The sequence below is a fragment of the Poecilia formosa genome, unplaced genomic scaffold (assembly GCF_000485575.1).
Source record: "Poecilia formosa unplaced genomic scaffold, Poecilia_formosa-5.1.2 Scaffold211, whole genome shotgun sequence".
In the NCBI taxonomy this organism is placed as follows: Eukaryota; Metazoa; Chordata; class Actinopteri; order Cyprinodontiformes; family Poeciliidae; genus Poecilia; species Poecilia formosa.
This window is the reverse complement of record NW_006800150.1, coordinates 817-14,865: the sequence shown is the minus strand read 5'-3', so window position 1 is coordinate 14,865 and position 14,049 is coordinate 817. Positions and strand designations below refer to the sequence as shown.

General features: G+C 39.8%; 2 protein-coding genes and 2 long non-coding RNA genes across 6 annotated transcripts; all 4 read right to left on the bottom strand.

Moving 5' to 3' along the window:
* Positions 1-454: 454 nt before the first annotated feature.
* Positions 455-1,036, bottom strand: LOC107838099 (uncharacterized). The gene is made up of 2 exons (XR_001664162.1): positions 802-1,036; positions 455-565 (listed from the first exon to the last, which is right to left on the bottom strand). It is a non-coding gene; the product is annotated as an uncharacterized LOC107838099 (long non-coding RNA).
* A 77-nt stretch (positions 1,037-1,113) lies between these two features.
* LOC107838098 (uncharacterized) lies at positions 1,114-4,289 on the bottom strand. Of its 2 annotated transcripts, none has more exons than XR_001664160.1 (8): positions 4,075-4,289; positions 3,676-3,841; positions 3,031-3,355; positions 2,529-2,954; positions 2,210-2,435; positions 2,030-2,115; positions 1,829-1,929; positions 1,114-1,301 (listed from the first exon to the last, which is right to left on the bottom strand). It is a non-coding gene; the product is annotated as an uncharacterized LOC107838098 (long non-coding RNA). The 2 variants fall into 2 exon arrangements; XR_001664161.1 differs by having other exon boundaries at positions 3,676-3,757.
* A 188-nt stretch (positions 4,290-4,477) lies between these two features.
* Positions 4,478-7,961, bottom strand: LOC107838097 (uncharacterized). Of its 2 annotated transcripts, XM_016679446.1 has the most exons (4): positions 7,679-7,961; positions 6,266-6,325; positions 5,515-6,179; positions 4,478-5,460 (listed from the first exon to the last, which is right to left on the bottom strand). In XM_016679446.1, exons 1-4 carry the CDS (start codon positions 7,722-7,724, stop codon positions 5,035-5,037), a joined length of 1,197 nt encoding a protein of 398 aa, XP_016534932.1. In that variant the 5' UTR covers positions 7,725-7,961; the 3' UTR covers positions 4,478-5,034. The 2 variants fall into 2 exon arrangements, with proteins under 2 accessions (XP_016534932.1, XP_016534931.1); XM_016679445.1 differs by having other exon boundaries at positions 4,478-6,179.
* A 1,712-nt stretch (positions 7,962-9,673) lies between these two features.
* Positions 9,674-10,628, bottom strand: LOC103148756 (hemopexin-like). Its single transcript, XM_007567678.2, has 3 exons — positions 10,605-10,628; positions 9,944-10,144; positions 9,674-9,865 (listed from the first exon to the last, which is right to left on the bottom strand). Exons 1-3 carry the CDS (start codon positions 10,626-10,628, stop codon positions 9,689-9,691), a joined length of 402 nt encoding a protein of 133 aa, XP_007567740.1. The 3' UTR covers positions 9,674-9,688.
* Between the last annotated feature and the right edge of the window lie 3,421 nt (positions 10,629-14,049).

Here is a 14,049-nt window from a genome sequence, read left to right as displayed (position 1 = left end):
TCCTGTGAACATTTTACTCCCAGTTTGGTGGAACGGACTTTGGATTCCCAGTCTCCCAGGAGGAATTGGGACAGTTTTCAGCGTTGCCGCATATGGAAGCTTACATTCTGGAAGCAGGAGTCCTGCATCTGGCCAGAAGGATCTGGAATGACCTGCGTGCGGAAGACGACCTTCCAGATGAAGGCGAAGACAAAAGGCAGTGTGGGACTCTGGGTCCTGGTCACAGAGTGGTCATCCCAAGCTGCTGTGTTTGGGCAATTCATGATTGCTGTCCTGATCCTGATGGACAGTACAGGCAGGATTTCCCTCAGTGTATTATAAGCCTGGTGGGCCACCAGGCTTTACTTGTGCCCCCACCTGGTTTAGCATTGTTAATTTATTAGTTCTTTTTAATGACTGCCTTTTTTTTTTAAGACTTTATAGTTGGTGTTAAAGTATTAATCTTCCAGTCTTTCAAAAATGTGTAACTATAAAATTATATTTATTGCAAAGTGCTCCTGTAGATATATGAACATTTTGAGTTCTGAAGACATGATTCCTTCCTCTGTTTGCTGCAAAGTCTGACCTGTTGAAAGAGCATAAATAATTAGATGTGTCACATGTTTTGATTCACAATTTAATAAATCCTGAGGAGGAGGAAATGCTTAAAATAGTCATGATCAAAAACAGAATTCTGTCCTGCCAAATGAGGCCTACTGTTTTTGTTTTGTTTTTGTTTTTTTTAATTACAATCAATTTCAAGTTTTCACTGGGAAGGCAACAAGCAGCAGTGATGGTTCGACACAAACATTAACTTCTTACCCTGGCCTCTGCTGACTGGTGTCACCAGCAGCTCCTGTGTGGTGGGAGCCGGCAGACCGGGCAGCACATCATGCTGACGTGGGTCATTTGGTCTCATGGTTGAAACTCGAGGGAGTCCGCGTCCTGATGCCACCAGTTTCCTTATAATTGGCCTCTGAAGTTGTGGAATGTAATGGAAGTCCTTCTCCTCCTTTATGGCATACAAACTCCTACTATAAAGCTTGTGATGTCTGAAAGTGGATATTAAACACATGACACAGATCAAAATACTAATATTCCATAGAATAGTGTTATATAGGAGACATACCTAAAGCGCCAGAACTTGTGAAGCTCTTTTAGCCAGCGTTCATTGAGAATGACTTCTGATAAATCTGATGGGAACCTTATCCCTTCTCTGTTCACTCCTTGTCTCTGTGCTCCTCCAAGGGACCACGCTGACAGGCATCCAGGGGCCACTCATGCTCTCCTGTGACCTGGTGTGGAAGGCCTCGCCACATGTCCTAAATCAGAAAATGAACATAACAGTTTGAAATGACCTTTATCTTTTTTAAATGCAGATTTTTACAGTGACTGCATCTTTTCCCCAGTGTTTCCCACAATGCGTGTACAATGTTTGAAATTGAAATGAAATTGAAATTGAAATTGAAATTGAAATTGAAATGAAATTTTATTCGAACATGATACAAATATAAAATAAAATAGTGCACAGTAACAAGAAGTGCATAAGAAAGAAGAGAAAATACAGATTTTTTTGTTTCAGTTAACATATCATGCTCAAAATGGGGTAGGAAGAAGTGAGAACTTATAAACTCCTACCCCTAAACTAAATTAATTGCACATTTACCAATGCATTGTATATATTACAATGCACTTGACATGTAATATGTCACCTTATTACATGTCAAATGCATTGTTGAACAATATCACATTCTAAACAAACTTGCTGTATACACGCTATGTGTCAACACCTCAGTGCTTAATGTTAGCAATGATAAATACATATTGTATTTTTGGATAATTCTATGACTCACAAAAAAAGTCGTCACAGTTCTTGCAGCAGAATCAAAAATGATTGCAGATCTCCTTGTTCCACTGCAGAAGAATGGAACAACCTCTTTGCTACCTTGCCTTAATAAACACAAATCATAATGTAATGAATTAACATATTGGATAAAAATGTACAATTTTGACACTTATTATGTATTCATGTTATGATCCAAAAACTTACTGAATGGATCTTTTTGCCCAGGTTGTTAGAACCATGCCACATGTCTAAAGTGTGTAGCACTTCACTGTCCTTGTATTTTCTATTGACTGCCACAGAAATGTTATTGGAGATACATTGTCAGATAAAATCATGAGGTCAAGCAAACATTTACCGTTATTAATAGGACTACATTGCACTTACTGAACAGAGCAGATATGTGTGAATGTGCATCTGTGCACACTTCAGCAAGTTTAACCTCCGGGTGGAGCTGGTCAAAGCTTCTGGTAAAGCGATAAAGCCTTCCCAGAACTCCTCTGAGTCTCACACTTGTCAATGTTTCCTATTGATACGATTTATTTAGTGTCCTTTTCCATGACGGTGTAGATACAGGACTGAGCACAAAACCCAGGGCTGGGTTCATTCACCCCTCAGCTACGAAAAATAGCAGATGCAAAAGAAACAAAGAATTCTTATCAACATGGGGTCACTGTTTTAGGCAGAGATGTATGTCTAGGGTGACATAACTGAGTATTATACTCACCAAGTACTACAACATTATCCTGAAACTACTTCAGCTCTGTAGGAGCTGAAAGCAACCAGCTGTTTGTAAGATGCTGACCTGTCTGTCAACTGACTGATGTAGTTCATTCAACATCGCTGCACTGGACGTCTATGGTAAAGAACAATAACCAGACTTGTGGTTGTCCCAAAAGTCTTTGATAGTGTCAACACAGTAACTGTCTTGCATTTTGACGAAGGTTGACCGATCCACTGCTCCCATATTCATAAACCTGAGCAGCAGTGCAACTCGGGCATCGTTGTTGCCAGTCAGAATTATGTTATTATGCTATTATGAATTATGCCAAAGAAAGTCCCCAGCTTGCATTCCATACTTGAAAGGAGGCTGGGAATTCGCTTGCCACACACAGCTATTGTTCGAACAAATCTGGAAAACACATTCATATACAAATGTAGCATTACATTTTAACTACTACAATGTTCAGAGGAGTAAAGTGACATACCTATTGCATGATGAGCGTTGTTCCTCTGGATTTGGTCTAGATCTGGAACGGTCGACATTCCACAAACGTCTGTGGGTCTTCAGCCGTTCACATTGGGATTGGCAACAACAGATATTCTGCACGTTCTTTCAAACAAGCAAGATAAGTGATGCCATCTTCACTCTGGACTTTAGTTATTTCTGGCAAAGTGTGGGATTATGTTGTCTCTGTCTCTAAAACTTCTGATGTCAGCTTTTCCGCACTTGTGCACATAAGGGGCCTGAACACGGAAGCATGCGGCTCCAAACCATAAACAAAATCCAGGGTTGAAAGGCCAACCTTGAATCTACAAAACATTTAGAACAAACATAACCTTAATGATGCTAAAAACAGCATGATCTTAAATGGATGGTTTTCACAGTCAAATGTAAACATTAACGTGTCTAATCTTGTTTTTTGTTTAACAGAGGTATTACTGCAAATCCACTATTTCTTTGCGGTAATGTAGATTTTCTCCAGTTATCGAGAAGCATTTAAATCAAGTTCTTACTTATTAGGCTGCTGGCTATTTTCAATTCTTACCCTACATTCACTTGTTTTAGCTGCAACAACATAGTAGCTAAATTAACTTAGTTAATTGTTTTAAATAAAGACGAGAAACATTACCTTTGAATAGAGAAATGATTGCGGTAAATTAATGTTTGAAGTCCTTCACAATCTTCTCTTTGTCATCGACACTCACAGGAAGCTGAAAGCAGCCAGCTGTTTGTAAGATGCTGGCCTGTCTGTCAACCAACTGATGTAGTTTATTCAAAGTAGCTGCACTGGATACCTATGGTAGAGAACAATAACCAAAGACATAAATAAATATACTACTGCAGTCCCAATTTACACGAGCATGGTTTGGTAATTATTGCACACTACGCAAAGTTTGATAGATAAACTTATCGAACAACCAGAAGTTATGGTGGAAACATTTTTTTTTGTTTCAATGACGGTATTAGTAAGTTCAGTTTGGAAATGTAAAAAAGATCCTTTAGTTTCACTTCTGCTGTGTCGTTTCACCTGTTTGCTGTGAGTTTTGCTCCTGTCGACCACCGTTATCTGATCAAGTCATCGTCACGTCCTCACCTCTCCACAATCTGCTACAACCAGTAGATCAGCAGATAGAGGAAGTAACCTGCTTTAGGGGTTGGTCAACTCAAATCATGTGACATGAGTTCATGGAGAAAGGAAACGCAGAGAAAAGACAACAGGGTCAAAAAAATATAAAACTATTTATCGCCGTCTTTTCCTTTTATCCTTATAGGTTTTATGTTGTGCTCAGCAGGGTTGTTTTAATTCCTCTACATTTTAGTTTGTCCACCATGATGTCATCTCAGCCATCTCACAACTTTAAAGATTTAATTTGTCCGCAAAAGTATTGTACTCTATATTTAAAGAGTTGAATTTGTCCCGAAAAGCGTTGTCTCTTCTCAGTGCTTAGAGATTGTAGATTCGACACCCAGCAGCATTACCTACTTTTAAAAGTATTATCACCTGAGCCTAACATTTCTGAGGTTTCATTCCTCAGAAATTTGAATTTGCCTCCTCCAGCATTGGGTCATTGTTTGATTAAACAGAAAAAAAAGACTTTATTGCCTTTTTAATCAGAATCTTTAAAATGTAAAATACAAAATCCAGCAGGATAAAGAAAAGCCCCTTTGCAAGACGCTACCTAGGGCATCCTCGGTCCTCCCAGAATCCTTAACATCTAAAGTGAAAAATCTAGCAGCGGGATAAAGAAAAGCCCCAGTGCAAGACGCTACCTAAGGCATCCTCAGACCTGCTAAAATCCTTAATATCTAAAATACACAATCTAGCAGCGGGATAAAGAAAAGCCCCAGTGCAAGGCGCTACCTAAGGCATCCTCAGGCCTGCTAGAAAGCTTTTGTCTTTAAAAAATAAATAAATAAATAAAACAGAGAAATGATAATGTTCTAATGTGACTTCCCAGGTAGGTCTTCAGTTTTTCAAGATCCCAATCTAATCAGAGTCACTTGACAAGTGGTAGTGAGGTCTAAACCACAATTGTCTGAAACTCTCTCTAGTTCCGTCAGATGTTGAAGGAATTGATTCCTCTTCTATGTCCTCTTCAGAGTCCATCCAGAAACAGAAGGCAGAGGATGACAAAGTTGAATCTTTGCGCTGTATTGATGGTAAGGGACTGAGGACAGGGAATGACAGAATGGGATCATCCCATGAAATCTCAAGTGAAGGACTGAAGACACAGGGTGACAAAATGGGATCCTCCCAGTATGTCAAGGGTGAGAGACTGAAGACAACGGATGACAGAAAAGGATCGTCGCGCACCATCCCTCGTGAGGGACTGAAAAATGGAGATGACAGAAAAGGATCCTCATGCACCATCCCTCGTGAGGGACTGAAGACAGGGGATAACAGAACAGGATCCTCATGGGCCATTTTACATGAGGGACTGAGGACAGGGGATGAGAGAACAGGATCCTCATGGTCTGTCTTTTGGTAGGCAATGAACACAGGGGTTGGCAGAATGGGCTCATCCTCCCATTCTTTACCACATCTCCATGCCAACCTTGTGCCGATACTTTGAAGGACCTCCTCCCAACTGGGCTTCATGGCAGGGACCTCCTCTTCATCACTGCTGTCCCTGGACCTCTTGGCAGGGGGCTCCTCTTCAGCATCATTGTTTATGCTGATCACAGATGTCACATGAGCCGCATCCTCTTCCCAACCTACCTGGTAATGTTGGGAGGTCCCAATAGGTTTTGAGTCCTCTGGACCCAAAATGGGCTCTTTCTGCTTGTCAAGTCCACGTATGGATTCAAGCGAAGTCAAGAGAAAAATATCCTCTTGAAGCTTCTGAGCCATCTCGATGTCCTGTATGTATTTAAAAATTGGAGGAAGAACCTCAAGCAGCTGTGGTGCAGTGTAAGCACGGTCCACTGTCGGACTGGAGCTGGTAGTACAGCCATTACCAACTTCTTCTTCACTGGAGCTGCTAGTAGAGTTACAACCGGAGTTGCTAGTAGAGCTGCCACTGGAGCTGCTAATACTGTCATTACCAACCTCACCTTCACTGGAGCTGGTAGAACTGTAGACAGAGTCTGGAAGTGACCTACAGCTTGACACCTCTCCCTTGTCTTCAGAAACTGATGGGCAGTAAAATGTGAAGGGTTAGTGAAATGTCGTCTGACATCTGCGGGAAAACATCTGACCACCTTACCGAGATTCTTACCATTGTCCGGGTGTCCCTCCAACATTAGGGATCCATCTGGAGGAAGCACTACTGCATGAGCTATGAAGGAAAAAAAACTAAATACTACAGTTCAATATCAAGACCTTCACAAAAATTCAAAGAAATGTATAGAGAGAAAACTGAAATACCAATACATTAACCCAAGTTGGAGAATGTCTTCGTTTTTCTTGACTAGATTTAATTAACGATATTATTGCTATACTATACTGATGGGGGTCCACAGTGACATCGATGGAGTCCTTGATGTGATACATGAGTAGCCTCTCAAAGCAATTCATTACTACCAATTTTAAGGCTATAGGCTGGTAGTCATTCAGGCTCGTCACTATGGAGCACTTGGGGACAGGGACAATAGTGGTGGTCTTTAGACAGGTGGGCACAGATGACAGTGACAGTGACGTGCTGAAGATAAATGAATCACAACTGGACTAACTGAAACCGAGATCATTGTTTTTCTAATTAATTTTAACATTTACTGTTAGCATTTGATTAACTTCTGAAAATGATACGTCACTAAAATGCAATAGAGCATGGTCTTGAGTAACTAAATAAACTAAATAATTTAGTGACTTTGTTAAATGAATAGAATAGGCACACATTGATTGTTCTTTACAGATAAGAATAAAGTTGTGTGTTGTTATTTAATCAATGTATCCATGGAGATACTGCATTTTTCAAAAAGCTGGTTCCAAAACTTCTTTCAAACCAAAACAACTGCAGTCAGCATTACTGATTTTAACTAATTTAAGTAATATTTTTTTTCTTTTCAAATTAGTTCACTTATGTAGGAAAACTACATGTAGGGCATTTTTCAAAACTGATTTGAAAAATGCTCTAGTTTGCAAGAAATTGGACAGAAATTTAGCTGTGTTTTCAAACCAGCATAAGAATTTTTGTCAAACACTAGTATTAACATCGCAGACATTTATCCACAGATTCCAATAAGATAACGCATAAATTCCAAATCCATTTAAATTACAAATTTGTTTCACCCCACAAATGAATGTTCTTTTTAAAAATAATAGTAAATATTTAATGTGTTTCATTTAGTGTATCCACAGAAACAGTGTTTATCAGGGCATTTTTCAAAAAACACCGGTCAAAAACAAGCTAGTTTTCCAGAAATTTTACATTAATTCAATTCATTTGATACCTACCTAAAATACTTATATTTCTTAAATCACTACACGCTGACATTTACAAAATTTAGTCGAGAAAAAGGCTCATTAGCAAGAAGGATCTATGCTAGCAAAACATGCTAATAGTCTTTTTTTTGTACAGCAGTCGGAATTTCTTTAACACACACAGACACAAAATAAACTAAACAATTCACTAATATCTTGGTAAAAACTTGCTTTCGTGTATTAAAAATAGTAGAAGAATTATATTAACCTTCCGGCTGATCGCCCCGCTGGTGCTTCTCCTGGCCAGGAACCATCCTTTGCAGGTTTGTTTACCACGGGCTTCTTCAACAAGTGCTTCTTCAGCGAGTTTTGCAAAGCAGACTTTCTCAGCAAGGTCAAACCTTCCGAAGCTTTCTATGCTCTTTTAGGCGTCTCCTACAAAAGTCCAGTCGCAAAGGGAAAGAATTTCGAAGGTCAGGACCATTTACAGGGCTGCGAACGCTAACGTCGTTTCCATGACTTTCATTGACGACAGGACCCGTGCGTTCCTCAATTCCACGGATTAACGTCGTTTCCATGACTTTCATTGACGAACGCACTTGTTCATGGAAACGTCATGGAAACGACGGTAGCGTTGGCAACCATATAAATGGTCCTGACCTTAAAATGTTTCCCTTTGCGACTGGACTTTTGAGGGAGACGCGTGAAAGAGCATAGAAAGCTTCGGAAGGTTTGAACTTGCTGAGAAAGTCTGCTTTGTAAAACTCGCTGAGGAAGCCCGTGGTAAACAAACCTGCGACAGATGATTCCTGGCCAGGAGAAGCACCAGCGTAGTGATCAGCCGGAAGGTTAATATCATTCTTCTACTGTTTTTAATAAACGAAAGCAAGTATTACTACGATATTAGTGAATTGCTTAGTTTATTTTGTGTTTATGTGTGTGTTTTAAAGAAATTCCGACTGCTGTACAAAAAAGACCATTAGCAATTTTTTGTTAGCATAGATTCTTATTTAATGAGCCTTTATCTTGACTAAAGTTCGCTGTAAATGTCAGGAATGTTAAACTGTGGTGTAGCAATTTTAGAAATAGATGTATTTTAGTTATTGATTATAAAATTAGTTGAATTAATGTCAAATTTTTGGAAACGTAGGTTGTTTTTGACTGTTATTTTTTTGAAAAATGTCCTGATAAACACTTGGTTTCCATGGATACGGTAAAAAATAAATAAAAAATTAAAAAAACAACTAATAAATTAACAATGCTAAACCAGGTGGGGGCACAAGTAAAGCCTGGTGGCCCACCAGGCTTATAATACACTGAGGGAAATCCTGCCTGTATTGTCCATCTGGATCAGGACAGCAACCTTGAATTGCCCAAACACAGCAGCTTGGGATGACCACTCTGTGACCAGGACCCAGAGTTCCACACTGCCTTTTGTCTTCACCTTCATCTGGAAGGTCGTCTTCCGCACGCAGGTCATTCCAGATCCTTCTGGCCAGATGCAGGACTCCTGCTTCCAGAATGTAAGCTTCCATATACGGCAACGCTGAAATGCAACGAGGTGGATGTTGCATGCAGTGCTTCCTCTCCACCACAGAAGTCATCATCTCTCTGCATCTCTGACAGACACACCAGGACAGTTGGCCGGGGACAGAAAGTGGTGTTGGAGGAGCAGAATGGCTGAGTATCTGAAAAATCAGGCTTGAATAACATTCCAAACATTGCTCCAACACTTGCTGCATCTGCTGCAAATTCAATTGCTCAATCTGCTCCTAGATAAAAATAATTGTTGAAGCTTAATGCACTACACAAAAAAAATTTAAATATAGTCTATGCCCAGATTTTGACCGTAGAAAGGGCAAAACATGGCCACCTAAAAAAAAGGTATGCACACACTCACAGTTGAAACCAGATATTTACACACGCCAAGTAAAAAGATAAAAACATCTCTCTCTGTCTCTCTCTCTCTCTCTCTCTCTCTCTCTCTCTCTCTCTCTCTATATATATATATATATATATAGATGTATATATATATATTTTTTTTTAAACTTGAATAATTTCACATTCATGATTGTAATTATTGTTCCCACTGAAATGCCTTCACATGTAGCTCTATTAGCATTAGCTGAAGGGCTTTTCTGTTTCACTCCAGTGTCACGTATGAACATTTCAAAGCGTGTCAAAATCAGCCACACCCCAGGAAGGGGATTCAAATTCACCTCTGTGTTTCGAAACCCCTCTTTACACATCAGAATTAAACATTTAAAGCCGACGTTTCTCACGGTCCGGCTTCGATTGTGGTCTCACCTTTGATGATGTGAACAATGTGATGGTCTTGGCAGACGAAGGCGGCGTTGATGGGGCCCTCGATGCCCAGCTCCTCTTTCACAGGCTTGGGGTAACCGTCCAGGTGGGTGTGAGGCTCACCGACTTTGTAAACAAACAAATGGTTGTCCTGAACGGGAGGAAGAAAGGAAGTGAGTTCTCCATTTTCTCCAGACGACCGTGTTTGAACACGGCGGTGTCGCGTTACCTTGATCATGTAGAGATGGTCCTGGTAGGAGAAAACGGCGTCGACCTCGCTGTGCAGCTCCTTGAAGGCGCTCTCGATGGTGTCTGAGGTCAGTGTGTCGTTGTCGTATTTACGGATAAAATGATGGCCTGCGGAGAAGAAAAAAAAAAGGAATCGCTTGGAGAAGTTGGAAATGGTAATGCTGATAAACAAGGCGGTTCTCTAAAAACTGATATATATACACATATATTTACTGCCTTCCAGTTCAATCTTGACATTTACCAATGCAACTTATCCTTCTATGCAGCCGTGGAGGTTAATTTCTTCCTGTGGCACCAGCAACAGTCACTCATGACAATCTCTGGCTGTTTTCTTAAGCAGTACTATGAAATTTAACACACGTAGGTCAAATTTATAATTCTGCTTATCTGCGACAGACTGGCGACCTNATTTTACTTATGGTTGTACCCTTTTGGTTTGCATTTGTTTTTCTGCTGTTATTATAGCATTATTTTTGTTGTTTGCATCCCTTCTTCTGTCGCATTTGGTTGTTACGTGTGTTTGCAGCTCCTTTCAGTTTTGCTGCGCCGTTTGCACCTGTTGGCCACCTTAAAATGGAAACGTCCTAAACGTGATTTCGTTTGGAACGTGCTGCATGCGGTTTTACTGCGAATCGGAGTACGTGTGCAAACACAAACTCAGACATGTCCGATGTGTCCTTAACAATACAGGTACACAACAAAGACCTCTGCAGAGAACACAAAACATAAACAGAAAAGTTATCGAGCCATCTCCCCAGATAGCGAACAGACAAGCGGGGAGGGCGCCTGCGGGCGGGGTGAAGCGGGTGTACGGGGATTTTTCTAGAGGCCATAGGAGGCCACTAAACCGTACTGTTGGTGTTTTCCCCTACTGCCTGGGCCTTGTCCAGTCTTCAATAGGTGCCTTGAAAGTCATTTGTAAACAGCTGGTGTGATCACAAGCCTGTTTCGGTGGCGCATTAGAGAAAGCTCCCTGATGAATTCAAAGGAGGTAGCCGATCAGGTTGGGACAAGAGAATGGAGATGTGTATCTGGATGCTAAATGGGATTATAGGTCACTGCTGAGGCTGTTGGGGAACAATGCAGCCTTTGTTTCAACAAAAATAGTGACTTTATGTCAGAAACAGACAGGTTCAATGCAATATCCTGAAAATGTTACAAAAGAAAGTAGAAGAAATGTAAAAATACTGTCCGTCGTGTGATTGGTGTTTTTCACAAACAAACAAAAAAACACTGTTGTATTGCGGTTTAGCAGTTCACGACACAATGCATGTAAAAAGTCAGTTATTTTAACAAGTGTGTAGTACTGCACTTTATCAGGAAAACATGATGTAAACTCTGTGAGAGTGTTTATACTGGCCCAATAAAAATCTGGAGCCTTAAAACTCTTGTTGTGTTGATGATTTAAATGTTTGAGCTGAGAGAGGGTTTTTTTGTTTTATTTTATTTTATTTTATTTTTTAACTCTTTCACAGATAATAGCACCGATTTCAGCCTTACTTATGGGGCACTGTAAAAATCCACACATGACCAAAGTACCATAAATAATAAACAGAAAATGTGGGGGAAAAAACGATAAATATGTCCATTTTTTTTTTATCACAAAAGGACAATCAGTAAATAACTTCAACAAGGAATTGAATCCTACAAAAAGAAATAAATTTTTATTACAAAAGTCTAGTTCTTCCGAAACCTTATTAGGTTTCTTGGCTTCATAAAATCTTGTTAAAACCAGGACATTTTCAGAAAAAAAAACGGATTGCCATTTTTTGTTCTTTTTTCTGCAGGATAATGATCAAAAACATATGGCCAAATCCACAGAGAAATCATTTCCCAGAGACAAAATCCCATTTATTTTATTGCCAACTGTCCTCAAATCAAAGAACAGTTGGTTCTCTTTTTTTAATTATTATTATTTTAATGCTGATAATCAATTTGTTCCAATCAAACTACCATGAAATGACAAAGTTTTTAGTCAGGGAAGCATAAATTAATTTTGTTTTCTAGTAATAGAAAGAAACACAACATTACAAAAAAATATAAAGCAACAATAAGACATGACCTTTCACCCCCTCACCTAAAAGTTAAAAATTGTAATTTTTCCTTTTCGTTTCACGTCAGAGTGAACTGCAAACAGTTCACGTGTCCTTGGAGGCGTCGTGTTTCCATCGGCGCTGGAGTTGATAAAAACCCGTCACTCCCTTTTGACCTGGGAAATAATGTCAATTGTACCTTTTGGACTCCAAAGACAAAAGCCAGATGTTGGTGTAATTCACGTCTAGTAAGAACAGAAAAGCAGAAGGTAAATCCTTGGAGGTTGTACATTTTGCTCTGAGGGAAATGTGCTGGCAATGCAAACATCATCAGGCATGATGTTGCTTATGTGTTAGCAAGCCAAGATTGTTAAAGGGATTAAGCAGCAAGGAGAGACAAGGCCGATGGGAGCAACCCTCGGTAAAGATGTCTCCTTAGTTATATTCAAGCACATGGTTTGGGTTAGGGAACGCTGGTGGGAGACCACAGTGAGTTACAACCCTTTTCCAGTTCCTGTTAAATCCAAACCAGTCTGTCCTCGTGAAGTCGTTTTGTTGCCTCGTCGTTGCCACAGCTCCAAACAGCAAAACCGCCATTTCTTTCAATTGAGATGTGATACTTTGCTCCGCGTCTGCAGCTTCCCAGGCCAATTTACACGCTGATCTGTATCTTCAGTCGGCTCTCCATTGATTGTGTGCATGTCTAGTTTCAGGGATGAAGATACACATGCGCGTCCCTGCGTCGCTGTCAGCATGACAGCACTTTTAACCACATGTTGAATGCCTGCCCGGGGCCGAGTGCAACTGTCGACACTTCTGTCAACACAGCGGACCGCTCACACGCTTTATCAGAGGAGGGAGGATCCGAGAGAAAGCTAAACTAGAGTTAAAAAGTCATTAGTCTTGATTTGTTGTCTTTATCACTTGCAACTGTTGACCGCAGAGCAGATAATATACAAGCTGTTTGAAGACACACTGCGGCATGAATGGAGCCGCAGACAGACAGGACTACACAGCCTGGTTAGAGAAGAAAGGAGGAAAACTAATGAGAAGCAGTAAATAAAAGTAGAGTTCAGGGCAAGATAGAAAAAATGTAAAACAAATTTGATTATCTAGCTGAAAGGGAAAAGGATAGGGTTAGCTTTATTCCTTAAGGGGACATTCTTGAAGCTTAATTTTTTTTTCTCAAAAAACACACTATGACATTGACAATAGATCCCACATGGAGTACTTTGTGAGTCAGATTCTCACAAGTTGCATTCAGTGTAACGCAAGGAAAGTCGGGCAAATGTGTTTTCACACTGTCCACAGGATAACAGCCCAAGAATGTCAAGATACCGTGGAGTAAAGTGACTAAAAGAAAAAAAAAGCTGAAAATTAGATAATCTAATACAATGAGACTTTTGTAGATATACATAAATTAACTCTCTAGACATCAGGATTTCCTCCAAGTGTGGCCTTTTCATTTCCTGAGTTCTGACAATGCAAACTTCAGTGCATTTTATTGGACATTTATGTTGTCACCCAATATTTAGAGTGCCTAATTTATTAATCTATTTAATGGTAGTCTGAATGTGGTTTGGGTTTGCATCCCCTCCCTTTGACTGAAAAATAAAACGCCACAACTGTCTTTAGAGGTCGTCTAACGAATGCCTTTAGTTGGAGTACCCTGTGAGTAATTTCATGTCAGTACAGACATGAAGGAAGACATCAGGGGACAAACAGCATCATGAAAAACAAAGAAAATAGAGGAGAAGTTTAAAGTTCAAATCAGGGTTGGGTTTTAAAACAATATTTTCATATGTAAACATTTGAAAACCTTGCCTTTTTTTATTTTTCTTCCACTTCACAATCATGCGCTACTTGATGCTGGTCTATTAAACAACATCACCGTAAAATTCACGTTGCTTTATGGTGTTGTAAGATGGCAAAATATGAAAAAATTCTGGAGGCATGAATGTTTTTCATGTATTCTGAAGAACCATGTGTGAAAAAAAAATAATAAAAATAATAATGCTGATGAAAATAATTAGTCCTTTTTTTCCCACAGAAT

Bases quoted from the DNA above. Each gene is read 5' to 3' on its own strand.
- LOC107838097 (XM_016679445.1), bottom strand. From the start codon at position 7,724: ATGGTTCCTGGCCAGGAGAAGCACCAGCGGGGCGATCAGCCGGAAG. The intron at 6,326-7,678 runs GTTAATATAATT...TTTCCTTCATAG, and splicing joins GCGGGGCGATCAGCCGGAAG to CTCATGCAGTAGTGCTTCCT. The intron at 6,180-6,265 runs GTAAGAATCTCG...ACTGCCCATCAG, and splicing joins GGAGGGACACCCGGACAATG to TTTCTGAAGACAAGGGAGAG.
- LOC103148756 (XM_007567678.2), bottom strand. From the start codon at position 10,628: ATGTCTGAGTTTGTGTTTGCACAC. The intron at 10,145-10,604 runs GTACTCCGATTC...ATCAGTTTTTAG, and splicing joins CTGAGTTTGTGTTTGCACAC to AGAACCGCCTTGTTTATCAG. The intron at 9,866-9,943 runs GTAACGCGACAC...CCTCCCGTTCAG, and splicing joins ACCATCTCTACATGATCAAG to GACAACCATTTGTTTGTTTA.